Source organism: Lemur catta, chromosome 19, assembly GCF_020740605.2.
Source record: "Lemur catta isolate mLemCat1 chromosome 19, mLemCat1.pri, whole genome shotgun sequence".
Taxonomy (NCBI): domain Eukaryota; kingdom Metazoa; phylum Chordata; class Mammalia; order Primates; family Lemuridae; genus Lemur; species Lemur catta.
In genome coordinates this window covers 9,741,416-9,756,201 of record NC_059146.1, presented here as the reverse complement: position 1 = coordinate 9,756,201, position 14,786 = coordinate 9,741,416, and the positions used below count along the sequence as shown (strand labels likewise).

Here is a 14,786-nt window from a genome sequence, read left to right as displayed (position 1 = left end):
AGGTGTTCATAGTGTACTTTAAAATTCTACAAAAAAATGTTTGGCATTTACAAGTGAAGGGAAAGAGTACTAATTTAACATGACCAAAGCGCTTTGTTATATGCAAGTTTCATTTTTATTTTCTTGGGATAAAAATGGGTAAAGCTGGGACATTTATGTTTTGCTATACAATGTCTGCTAATCAGATAAGTGTGAAAAGAACCATCATGAAATATTAGAGTGCAGGCCTGCAGACTCTTCAATGAGAATGCCAGATGTCACATTCCTATTTAATTTTAATCAATTTCAAATGTTTTTATATTTCACTAGATAATACCATGTGTTAATGTCTCTAATTTGTGATACTGAATCTTTGGCTATAGCCTATTTCTAATATAGATGCACTAGGCAGGACCATCTGCTTATTTTGAACCTTAAAAATATTTTCAGTGTGTGGATTTGCTGAATGTAATTCAATTCACACATGAAACTTAATTCCTGGCATTATTCTAGTTCATTGATTATTTGTCAATTGAACCATGTTTATATTATTCAGTTTATTACAGAAAAAAGTAAAAAAAAAAGGTGTGATTTTTCAAATGTAAGCAAGTATCTTAGTCTGTTCCCAGAGTATAAATTGTAACTGTCAACAATTATCAAATGTATAAATTAGTATTCAATATTAGACTTCTCATTAAGACCCTACCTAAAGAAAGGCTATAAAAAATAAATGTAATACAGTTTTCTCCAGCTTTATAACCAATGTTTTACCATATTGGATGGTGGAGTGCATTTAGTAACTGTCAAATTTTTTATATAGCAAAATATTCAAAATATCATCCTTAGTATGACATTAGGAGAACATTTTTCAGAAGTTAATGCCTTTTCTGGGTAACTGACAGGACTTACCTAACTTCAATTGCTAGTGACGCTGTGAAGAATTCCTAGGATGGGATCTATAACTGACTGCTAAGGCTGCCACCAAATTGCACAGGAAGGTAAACGAAATAGACAAACAAAAAAATGAAAACAACAAAGTTTCAACTGAAGGGTGTGCCCCTACTGGTATATTTAAATGTCAAATAACTTATGCCTCTGCTTAGGATTCTGATTTGTCTTCTACACAAATTCCCTCCCAATCACCTTCATAGAGTGATGCTGTCTGTAATACAGACATGATTCTGGGGCAGGGTATTTTGCACATGAGTAGTTAGGAGACCAGATAAAGGTTGGTGAAATGGAGAGAGTTGGTAGGGTCCTTGTAAACTGCAACTTTTAATGAGCCCTGCTAAGAACTCCAATGTACTCACTTACAAATCTGCCACAAAATTACCAAAGCAGTATTTCTTTCATTTATACTTATATAAAATTGGGAAATATGTCTCAAAAGCATGTAGAACTTATTTGTACATAGAAATATATAATCAATCCCATTAAATTAACTACAAAACTGTAACAAACTTGTTTTAATAATGAAAGGTTTAAAAATAATAGCGCTTCTAGATGAAGCTATTATTTCAAAGTCCTGATTAATGAGACATATGGCAAGAAAAGTTATTATGATGGTGAATGCTGATTCAGAACCTTATTTTTATTAAGTAGTTTATAGTGAAGGCTGCGACTATTTTTCTATTTATAGTGGCAGCTCTGGTTAATTACCTTGTAATGTATTGTGACATTAATGCACTAGTAAACTATTGGAATTTACATCCTTATTCAGTAATAAAAACTGTAAATTGAAGAATGCACATAAAGTCATCACAGGCATAAATTATGTGACCAAATGTTATGTATGATTACATTAAATTTAAAGAACAGAATCTCTCAAGTTTACTCATTAATGGATAAGTGCCACTGAATTTATATAGTAAATGCAGTTGCTCTGCAACTGTAAGGAATATAACATTTTATTCAACGGTATTTTGTAACTTCCTACTACATTTTTCTTATGATTACTAAGAACATATTGGACATAATTCAAATATACAATATCAAAAAAGAAACATACTATGACTATGATAAACAAATGCATCAATATTACAAAATACCAAAATACTTTTTTTACTAAAAAAATCAGAATGAAAATGAAAGAAATCAAGGCAATTGAAAGGAGGTAGGATGGTGACACATGGATTAAAAACAAAATGACTTTTAGCTGGGGGAGTGCAGAAAATGAGGGAGACTGAGAATGTGATCATATATATGTGTGTAATGTATAATTTTCAAAACAGAGTTTTAAAACATAATTCCAAAGTTACCAATACTTACTTCATTGTCTCAAACACTCAAAGCACAATCACTATTTTAAAAAGAAATTATCAAGTAATCCAAGATATTTCAGATGACAAAAGAGTAAAATGGCAAAGTATCTGAAGCAGTCTTCTATGTTATTGTATATTAGGTTGAGTTCATATTTTCTATAGAAAACTTTCCTGGCATAAGATTATTAATAACTATATTAATATATTTTAAATGTTTTTGTTTCATATTGCTTGATAAGTAATAGAAAATTAAGTATGATTTTCCTATAAGAACATAGTCAAGTCTGTAAAATACAGAAGGAATTAATACATAAAGCAATAATTCCTGAAACATTAACATGTATGTAGACGGCTGAAACTGGTCCAGAAAGAGAAAAAGATACAGAGAGTCACAGGTCAATGAGGTAAGGGAACCACCTAGAGGTATCTCTCATATTTTTAATATGTATAAAATTACAGTAGAAAAATAAAGGCTAAGATGGTTAGATAGTATTAGTTTACAGATAATTCAAAGTATATTGCTACACAATCTTACAAAAACATTACTGAAAGTAGAATTCCAATTATCTACAGGACCTCATTTGTCTTATTATATAAATTCAAATTAAAATCTATAACATATAAGAGAAATTCTCTCCTCCTTCTCCTTTTCCTGCTCCTCCTCCCCTCTTTATCTTTCTCTGTCAACAGATAGAGACAGATATATATATACATATATATAGTTTGCATGTATAATTTGACTTCATGTAAATATCAACAATAGCAGACAGTATATTTAAAAATCACAAATGAAGATGAGGAGTGACAGTCGAAAGGATATTGCAAACTAATGATATTATTATGGCAACTCTATCCCATTTCCAAATATTTGTCTTTAAGTGAAATATTAGATAGTCTTAAGAAAGATGCACGAGAATTTCTTGCAATGTTATTTTGGTAATTTGCACAAAACTCTTTATTCATCTAATTAAATGTTCTTGTTTTAAAAATTGCAGGGCTGCATCACATGAGTTAGTGATTATACCTGCAATTGCATTAATCAAAGAACAATTTAGGAGAGTCTTTGGATCAATGTATTAAGAAGAATGATGCAAGAAGTACAATCTACCAGGACAATCATTGTAAGGTAGAGAACACAATTTGAGGTAGATATCCAGCAGAAATGACTGTTGGATTATACTCATTCACTCTTTCCTGGTTTAATACTATCACTATGAAAGTGATGCCGTTTAAAAGTCAAGCTTTTAATAAGACCTCCCTCCCTCCCAACTCTTCAGGGTCTGGTACATATCAGATGTTTTCCAGGAGCTTGACATGTATTATTTCAATTAATCATCCTAGTAAACCTGCTGGGGTGGCATTATTATCCTTGTTCTATAGGTGACAGACAGAAACTGCCTAAGGTCTTGCAGGTCTGTCTGGTTCCAAAGCCCATTTTCCTCCCGTATGTCATAGCAGTGGACCTAAAAGTACACAGTAATAGCTACATTTTATCCAGGGCCTCCCAGATGCTAGACTGTATTCCATATTCTCTAATTCTCATAAAGACACTATGAAGTTCATATTTCTGATCTTCTGTGTATAGGAGTTGAAGACACTAAAGATAAGAAAGGTCTAGAACTCCCTACTTTATTAGCTTTTAAACTCCTCTATTTTATCACTTTTTTGTATTATTTCATTCTAAATTTATTTTACTTTTATATGCCTACCTATGGTAGTTTTCAAATGGCCCAAGTTCCTCTCCTTCCCGTATCTGTGGTCCTTAGGATTGTGGCTCCTCCACCAAGAGGTAAAATCTATTTCTGCTCTTTTAAGCTGGGTTGGCTACATGACTTGCTTTGGCTAACGGGACGTTAGCAAACACAACACAAGCGGAAGCCTGAAAAGCTCATGAACTTCAGCGCTTGCCTTCCTATTGCTGGAATCCCTTCTGCCACAGTGGGAATGAGCCTGGGCTAGCCTGCTCCATGATGAGAGAGAAATGCAGCCACCATCCCAGATGACATCAAGGCAATTGTCAAAAATGTGAGTCCCCTCCCCTGCTAACCCAACCATCCTGATAACTACTAAGTATCTAGCCCCAGCTAAGTCAGCATACATCTGTCTCCACCAACACTCTGAACTATAATAAATGTTTCTTATTTTAAATCACTAAGTGTTGGAATAGATTGCTATACCATCCTATTTATGACCTTAAAGTACTCTTTCTTAAATTATACTGGGATCAGGTCTGAAGAACTAAACTCTATTAAAGTCACTAAATTACATACATAGGCCTCCATCGATGGTAGGAACAACATTCTACGAAAACTTAGTATGTTTAAAACAATGCATCAATTTGCAATTCATATCTATTCCTCATGATGAGGGATTATGTCGTAAGTGTCTGTCTTCATCCATTTGTGCTGCTATAACAAAATAACTGAGATGGGATAATTTATAAAGAACAGAAATTCATTTTCTCACAATTCTGGAGGCTGAAAAATCCAAGGACAGGGCATGGCAGATTCAGTGTCTGGTAAGGGCTGCTCTCTGCCTCCAAGATGGCGCCTCTCTCTGTGTCCTCACATGGCAGAAGGCAGAAGAGCAATAAAGAGCCTAAGTAGTTACTTCCAGAACCTTTTATAAAATCATTAATCCATTCATGAGGGCAGAGCCCTCATGGCCTAATCACCTTCTAAAGGTCCTGTCTCTTAATACTGTTGCCTTGAGGATTAAGTTTCAACGTGAATTTCAGAGGGGATACAAATATTCAAACCACAGCAGCATTTGAAACCTGAGGGGCATTTCTACCCCTTTCCCCGTATCTATCACTTCCGTCAAATGTTATACCTCTTCAAAATATTTCTCAGACCCTCACACTACAACTGACACACTCCTAATTTTCCCGCCATCTTTTATCTGAACTACTGAAACAGCCTCCTTCTGCCAACCTCGTCCCTAATCAGCTCATCACCTACACTAACATCAGAAATATTTTTGTCATTATCCAGAACTCATAATGTTACGATATAACACCCCACTGACATGGGGGAAAAAACAATTAAAAGTATTTCATGTTTTTTCCAGGATAATATATGAACTCTTTGGAATGGGATACAGAGTCCTTCAGAATCTGCCTCATTACAGCATTCCAGTCTTTTTCCTCTAGAACTGTGCCCATTTTACTGTGCATCCAGCACACTTCCTTAAAAATATCACACACTTTCACATATTCATGTTTTGGCTCATTCTGCTTCCTCTTCACGAGATTCCTTTACCGTCCCTGCTCCCTTTTCCTCTTGAAAAACACGAACACATCCTTCAGAAGAATCTAGGCTGTCGCCGTCCCTGTCAGTCACTTAGAAACCATTGAGTGAGTTTCTGCTATGTGCCAAGCATAGACTAATGGCTCAGGGAGAAATAATAAATATGACACTTTGTACCCTTAGGATCATACAGAGGAGAGAGGGAAACATGCATATTGCACACTAAAATGTAACGTCTTCGGTGTAATAAGCAAGGCAAGCACAAGGGCATTTGGAGAACCAAGGCATGCACATGACTCCCCTCTAACACACAGCGAGAGAAGACTTAACAGAAGCACTGATGATGAAGCAGAGTCTTGAAACATCAGTAGAAACGTACTGGGTAGACAAGAAGAGATAAGAGACTCATGGGAGAGGAAATAGCCTATACAGAAAACATGTTCATAAAAGTCAGAACTAATGATTTTTACTTTATTGAGGAATTAATACTGTTGAAAATTTATGTGAAAATGTACTACATAAGTTAAAACCAAAAGTTAACCTTGCAATATTTGGTATTTATAAAATTAAAAGACATGTCTACATAACATCAGCTTTGAACATTTTGAAGAACAATGATAAATATTTTTTAAAAAGCAAAAAGATCAATTTTGCATTTAGATTATGAGATAGTAAATGTTACCTTTCAATTTTTATTTTATGTCACTATTTTTTAAAAATCTTTAGGCCAGGCATAGTGGCTCACACCTGTACTCCTAGCACTTTGGGAGGTGAGGTGGGAGCATCGCTTGAGGCTAGAAGTTTGAGACCAGCCTGGGCAACATTGTGAGACCCCTGTCTCTATTAAAAAGAATTTTTTTTAATTAGCCAGGCGTGGATGTGTGTGGTTGTAGTCCCAGTTACTTGGGATGCTGGGGTGGAAGGATCCCTCAAGCCTAGGAGTTGAAGGCTGCAGTGAGCTATGATTGTGTCACTGCATTCCAGACTGGGCAACAGAGTAAGACCCTGTCTCTAAAAAAATAAAAATTAAAAAAAAAACATTTAACTAAAGAAGGGGGCATCAATTTAAAACTACATAATTTTAATTTTATATTTTTAAAATTAAACGATATTAATACGAAATGACTTTTAAAAAGAATAAAATATCACTTTACAAGGAAAAAAAATCTGTCAACATGACTTAGATTAAGATATCTTAATATTAAAAATAGGATAGCAGAAAAAGGAAGTCCCAACAAAAAAGTAACGTTATCTGCTAATCTCTGCATCAAAATTGGTAAAATCCCTATTTCTTAAAGCCATCGTATTATACTTTACAAAGATTTCTTGGAACAATATTTCACATTTGCTCTGTCTCCAGAATACTCATACACTTCATTTTTTTTCTCCCTGCTTTTTCAAACAGGCACCGTATTACAAAACACATATTTACAAACATCTGTAATTTAATTACTTGCCTTCATGAAAGAATGAATAGAGTTTCTTTTTCTTTAGGTAAAGAAAAACTTACCTCTAACAGAGGGTCTCTCTAGCTCAGAGTCAAGGTGAATTGGTGGAGAAATGTATGAAACTTGTCCATGATGTGCCTGCCCTGTGGATCCAAAAAGAAGTGTTAAGAAGACATCGTGATTACATCTTTTCATTTTTTTGTTGTTTTTATGAAGTCACATTATCTCACTCCACACTGAATTAAAAGCCATTATAGAATGTAGACAGATCTGCTCAAACATAAAAACAGTATGTATCATCCAAACATCACCCAAATTATAGCAGCCCTTCTCTAACTGAGTTTAATTTTTTGTTATTGGTAAAGTATAAATTTGTTGTGGAACAATAATTTTAAAAATACAAGAAAATTTAGTTATAAGAAAAATGAAATGAAAACACTAAAAATAAAGACATATAAAACACAAGGCCTTAATTCTGTACTGTTAGATTAAATAGACATTTGAAGCTCTGTTAATTTGTTGTAAGTGTTTCTAAACAATTTCTGCATTTATTTTATTTCAGATCATAATAATCAACAGTCTACAGACTGGCACTCAATGTACAGATAATACTTTGAGAAATATTTAATTAGATCACTTTACAACCCTGATGAATTCGCATTTTACCTTTAAGATTTACTTCTATCATTTGAATAGAAAAGTATTCCTACCCATATTTGATGGGAAAACAATAACCAACCACAATTAAAAAGCAGGTAGATGGATTCATTCTCTATTTCTTACAAAGCATTCTTCGTATTTGTAATTCACTTTCTGTCTCAGGAGTTAAAAGTGTTCAAGTTGATTTATAGGCCAAGATGCTGGCTTAAAAAAGTCTTAGAATACATACAAAAGAATTTTCTAATGCTCAAAGTAGCTATAGTTTGTATACTGATGATCCTGTAAACAACTAGGATTTTTAGTCACAAAAGCATAATTACAGAGTCAGTTGATTTGCTAAACCTACTTTACATAAAGGTGTGAGTGAGAGTGGAAGACCCAGCACTCTCTTTCTACAACAGGAATATGCACTTATATATTTCACACATTTACTATAGCAATTTACAGGGTTGTTAATCTCTTTTCCTAAACAAGGAAAGTTAATGATACATAGATTATGATGACAGCTAGAGTAACCTTCCCGTTTCAAGTAATATTCGACTTGCAATAAACTCTGCTGATTCCTCTTATGAGGCACATTTCAAATAATTAATACGGCTCCCTGTTGATAGGAGCTGCTGTTGCTCCCAGCATTTTTCTAGCGAACAGCAGAGAGACCGGAGAGGCTGTAACATACGGAGTACCTCAGAATGGTAACTAAGAATATTGCACATGCACTGGCCGTGTTTCAGTAGAGTACTAAAAGCACCATTAGAAAAGGAGTAAGAAACCAATTGTGTACTGTTAGCAATCCATGTTTGATATGGTTTATTAAAAACTTCAGATTATACTCATTATGAAACCACCTGTTTACCTGTGCAATATATTGGTTACAAGAACATTTCTATTTTTAAGCTCCTATGTCATTATACATAAATTGGCTTGAAACTTCGTAGAATCTGTAAATAAAAATGATATACCTTTCACTTTATATTGGCTCAAAATAACCGCAGCATATAAAATACTATTGATTTCATGTCTAATACTGAAATATAGCTTTTACTACATATGACAGTAACCACAAAACACTCGTACATACCTCACCTCCTTTTATCCAACCACCATCACCATGTACTTTGTTAATGTATACACATTTTATACCAAAGAACAGTGCTGATAGGGAAATGGGAGGGTAGCTTATGAATTAATTTTTATTCTTAATTACTCTAGGTAAAATGAAACATTTGCATGGAGATATCATATATATATCTATATACACATATATGTGTTAAGATATAATTCCCATACCATAACATTCACCCATTTAAAATATACAATTCAATGGTTTCTAGTAAATTCACAGAGTTGTGCAACCACCACCACAATCAATTTTAGAACACTTGCATCATTACAAAAAGAAACCGCATGTCCATTAGCAGTCACTCCCCATTTCCTCCAAACCCATCCCAGCTCTGGGTAACTACTCTCTCTATATGTGCCTATTCTGGATATTTCACATAAATGGAATTATACAATATTTATTGTATATTTTGTCATCAGCTTCTTTCACTCAACACACCTTTAAAATCTCATCCATGTTGTAGAAGGAATCCGTACTTCATTCCTTTTTGTTGCCAAATAAAATTCCTTTGCATAGACATACTCCCTTTCATATATCCGTTCATCGACTGATGGGCATTTGGGATCATGTCTACTTCTTGGCTACTATGAACAATGCTGCTATGAAACTTCATGTTCAAGTTTTTGTGTGCGTTCGTCTTGGATATATACCTACAGGTGGAATTACTGTGTCATATGATAATGCCATGTGTAAATTTACATGAAAACTATCAAGACTGATTTCCAAACAGGCTGTACCATTTTACTTCTCACTACCAGTACATGAAGTTTCGGGATTGTTCTTTAGTTTTTTATTTTAAAGACTGTAGCATAGTTAAGGTTGATAAGATTGTGAAATAATTAATATTGAGATGACTGTTAAATCTGGGAAACGAATAATCTTTCCAATAAGTATATAAAGACAAAGTAGAAAATTGGGGCCCAAAGTTCGATAGTTTATCCCCATTGAGAGGGCAGAAGGAGAAAAATAATCTAACAAACAAACAAGAAAGAACTCATGCTCTGAACTATCCACTGTCGGGTATGCCAAAGAAGTAGAAATTTCAAGGGTCTGGTCAGTAGAGCCCAGTGCTGTAGCAAAAATCCAAAGGCCATTATGGATTCTGGAAAAGCCATTATTTTTCTAACTTCAATCTCTTTTTCAACTTTCATTTAATTTCTATTTCCTTGAGGAACCTTGTGCAATTTCTGCTAAAGTTCAAATATAAAAAGGACTTGACCAGCATTTGGTAGAGGAAAAGGCTTTTCTCTCTTTCTACTGTCAATACTTTACCTGCACATCTGAGCACAGAAATACATTTACAGAACCATGGAATCTGAGGGAGAAACACATTTGATAGCTTATAGCCCTAAGCACACATTTTAGAATGAAGAAACTGACATCCTGAGAAGTTGGGGACTTTTTCAAAAGTCAAATCAAGGTGGTGGTTGTCAAGAGTGATGTCAGGGGACAGACAGAAAGGGGAAACATTGCAGCTCGCCTGCAGAAAACCGCTCCCAGCCCTCTTCCTCTCTTACCTGCCAAGGCTCCCTTAAAAAGCATTATTTTCTAGGTGTGTGGAACATGATCTTTCAGGTGTGGTGAGACATTAAAAAGGTTGAGAGCTATTTATTTATGAAAATATGTATTTTTTATTAGGCTATGTCCACAAAATATAGGCAGTTCAGCATAATAGGTGAGATCACAGCCCCAGAAGCAGGACAGACTGTGTTAGCGTCTGGACTCTGCCAGTTAGTAGTCAAATAACCCAACTAGTTAAGTAATTATCTAGTTGCTTAACTTCTATGTCCCTTGATTTCCTCATTAGTATAACAGAGATTATAACAGCAGTGACCTCCCAGGGGTATGTTGAAGATTAAATGAATTTGTACATCGTAGTAATTAGAACAGTGTTCGTACATAGTAAAGTAACTTAGCAATTTTTAGCTATTATCACTATAAACTCATTCTTCTCATTCATTAAATTATCGGGCTTAGGGGATTTTCCAGGTGTTTGGCATACACCAAACACCATAATAAGTGACAATCCATACCCCTATGTAGAGGGAGTCAAAAAGCAAGTAATAAGCATAATAAATACATCAATTATATGTGTGAGGTGCTAAAGGCAGTGGAAACAACTTAGCACAGGCCATAGGGGATCTGGAGTGGGAGAGGCAGGTCGCAATTTTAAATTTGGTGCCCATGGAAGGACTAATTTAATTTTCATGAACAGCATGTAAAGAATTCAAGAGATGGCAAGAGATAATATCTGTCTTTTATAAGAAACTCTAGAAGTATAAAAGAATAGATAAGAACTAGGCTCCATTTTAATCAGCAAGACTTATAGAACTAACTATGCTAGTGTTAGATGCTTTTCTCTAATTCATTTATTTCAAATTCTATATATATTCATAGAAATATTAGTAATGTCACCACTTACAAATGGATGAAAGAAGACATAAAAAAATATTGAGATATGCAATCGGGAAAATAAATGTAACTTTCTTCTTAAGGTAAAAATCACATTTTACTGCTATGAAATCTCCAGTGGTTTCTCTAGTCACACATTTTTCAACTTATTTTTTCTTCATTTTCTATACAGTACAGTAAACAAGTTTAACAGTTTATGGCTCTCTAGGCAGGTTTTATGCCTTCTTTTTTGGTTTGTTTGCTTTAAATTTTGAATTGCTGATCTTGATTCGTTTACTCTAGAGATACGACATTTCCCCCTTTAAAGACAATAAAATAGATGCCACATTTTTACTCCTGGCATTTTTAATAATATTATCATTTTACATTTATAACCTTTAGGAAGATAGCAAGTCTCTGCTATTATAATCATAATGACTCAGTATTGGCATGAGGCAACTCATATGCAACTACATTTAAGAGTGGCAGGTGGAATTTTCCTAAGTTTTAAAAACACTGTGAAAGTAGCTCTAAGTCTCCTAAAAAGAAAAAAAAAAGAAAAAACCTTAATTTCTTGTTGAAAATAATCTCTGCTGCTGAGAAAAAAAATAGCAGAGGTCATTATGTTGTTTGTGCTGATGTAAAATTGGGCAGACTTAACGTTGTAACAGCTTGCTTTTTTGTCTTCAAATCCCACTCTGACTATAACCATCTGGCACTTACAAAGTCAGCTTTCAGGTGATGATGTAAACACCAATCAAAAGTAATCATCAAAGAAAAGATTTGTAAAGTTGCCAGTTGGATACCCATCTTTTTATTCTGGCTTCTTTTCTGTCCCTTCATCTTATTAATCATACATATTTTCAGTGAATTTAGTAAAATACCGAGTAGCAGATAAACAAATACATGCTTGACTTGTCCAGGATATAAAGTCATTGATGCAGGTGCAAAGGTTACTGATGGGCTTCTCTCCAGTGGATATTACTTTCCACACAGAAAATAGATGGAGATGGAGTAATTTGAAGCATAGGTAACTTTGTCTTTCTCGTGTGTGTGTGTGTGTGTGGGGGGTATATTTCATTCAGCAAATATTTCTTCCACACCCACTCCCATGCTGTGGCCAGTATTAAGGATGCTATATGAACCAGGTAACACCATTCCTCCACCGAAAGATTTCAGTCTAGATGCAGTATTAAGCAATTACAGTGAAGTATGATATGAACCTTGCTACAGGTGGGAGAGAAGAACACAACAGTGGCCCTCCCTAAATGCAGTGAGAGAAGAGCAGCACCTGGAGAAAGTTGAGCTCTGAGAGAGGCTCAAGTGGTGGTCTACTGAAAAACCCTGGCAGGGCATGGGAAGGCAAAAGGAACATCATGAGTGGATGCCTGCAGATCACTGGAATAACAGGGAAAGGGTCACAGAGCCACAGGTGGATGCAGGCAAAAAAGATGATTAAAAATAATTTTTAAAATTCAGAAATATACTAAAAAAGGAAAGAAGAAAAATATATGCCTGTCACCCAACTTCAACAATGGCTAAGTCAGAGCCTATGCTGTTTCATCCTCTTCTTCTTCTCATGTTCCCTTCGCCATCCCAGAATATTTTGAAGCAAATCCCAGCCATCACATAATTTCATCTGTAAATTGCTTGACAATGTATCTATAAAATATAGGGACTCTTTTAAAATAACCATAATACCATTCTGATACCTAAAAATTAAGACAAATTCATACATAATGAAAAATGGGTTGAAAGTGATATTGATAAAGCAGTTGTCAGGAAGAAATCAATAAATCTAAAAGAAATGACAATCTTTTAGCCTGCAAAATATCACACTGGTCCTAGTGTTGAAAGTGCACTGGCGTGAAGGATGTTTTATATTTATGATGAATTTCAGGTGTTCACAGATATACAGGGGAATCTATTTTATAAAACCTCACAGATGCTTTTCCTTTCACACGCACGAAAAATAGACTTGGTGGTTAAATGACAAATGTTAAATTTTGGAAGCACCGTTTCACAAATATATTCCACAAGGTCTCAAAAACCTATTGTAGCAAGCATTACAAGAGCGAGACCGACAACAACAACAAAAAAAAAAAAAAGAAAAGAAAAGAAAAGGAAAAAAAAGGGAAATAGAAAAACAAATCAGAGCATTTAATCCAGCAAAGACTGAGCAAAATAACACTCCAACACAAATAATGGCAAAAGAGAAAGAAAGAAACTGAGAATGAGCTTTCATGCATTCCCTCAATTATTCATTTATTCATTTGGGCAATATTTAATAGAGTTCCTACTACGTGACTTATACCAAGTACTGGAAATAAATTGGTGAACTTTTGACTCTTGGAACTTACAAAGATACAGAAGTCTAGATTTTAATTAGAAAATTCATGTGCTAAAGTACAAGGAGCCCAGGAAGTATGTGTGACTGGCAGTAGGTATTCAATAAATATTTATTATTATTTCTTGTCCATAAGAAACATAAAAACAATCTCTTTGGAGTGACTCAGCAAAGACTGGTAGAGAAATAAATAGTGACTCTGAAAGACTAAAGTTATTTGTCACATTTACTTTCCTGATTCATCATATTTCAAAATATGACTTATCATAATATAGAGTTTTTGAAGAGAAAAATATGAAGCATTTTTGGTGGCATTTTATGGCAAAAATTATATAAATGGCATAGTCTATAAATTTCTTGAATCTCTATTTACTTATAAGTCAATTTATCTATCAAAACTTTACATCAAAAGAAAATTTCAATTATTTTACCTTTTTCAACATGCAGCCTAGATATCAAATTCCAAGAAAACAAAAAGGCATGATATGAGCTTCATATTCATATTCTGTTATGAAAAGGTATTTAATACTTAAAATTTTGTGTTGTCTAGAAATTATGTATTACATAGAAAAATATTAATAGCAAGTATGTGTGTATATATTTATATGTAAATATAAATATACACAAACACAAACATATCTTGGCTATTCACAAATTATTCTAGGATCTTTAAAACTTGTTTAAACATTTGCTATAATTTAAAAAATATATAAAGCCACAATATCCTTTTACTTCTCTAACCTACCTTTATTGGAAGAGTAACCTAAATGAACATATTTGGTGACGACTAAATAGGACAAGTTAGATATTAAACTCCATGAGGGTTGGAAGTAAAAACTACAGATCATATGTGTTTTCTGTCATTTTAAGGAACCACTAGCAAGATTTAGACATTGTAAGAACGCAATGCATTTCTGATGAAAACACACATGAATGACATAACAGAAATTAAGACATATGTTAAAATTGCTACATTTCAAATAATAAACAAGGAAAACTTTACAACACTGGGAAAACTTCTTTCTAAAATGGAAACAAATTCGAAGAGCAACTAATTCTATTTAACTGAGAAATGTTAAACATTTGATAATGACCTTAACTCTCTCAGCATGTCCATTTCCTAGCAGAAAAGATTCAGTGTTTGTAAAAAAGTCTTTACCAAATGAAAGACATAAGGATTCACCAAATAGAGATTTAGCCCTCTGCATTTATGTAAAGTAGATATTTAAAAAATACTATTCTAATGTACTTTCCTCAGTTCATTTCCCCAAAATAACATAATTATTAGGTAGGAGGCAATTACGTCATTATGATAAACTGTGAAAAACTTAA

General features: G+C 33.9%; 1 protein-coding gene across 3 annotated transcripts in view; it reads right to left on the bottom strand.

Moving 5' to 3' along the window:
• Positions 1 to 14,786, bottom strand: part of ADGRL3 (adhesion G protein-coupled receptor L3) — a 352,909-nt gene that overhangs the window by 197,349 nt on the left and 140,774 nt on the right. For all 3 annotated transcript variants that reach the window (XM_045531770.1, XM_045531771.1, XM_045531773.1), the window contains one exon: positions 6,999 to 7,079. In XM_045531770.1, coding sequence (XP_045387726.1) covers positions 6,999 to 7,079 — 81 coding nt within the window. The remainder of the gene's footprint in view (positions 1 to 6,998; positions 7,080 to 14,786) is intronic.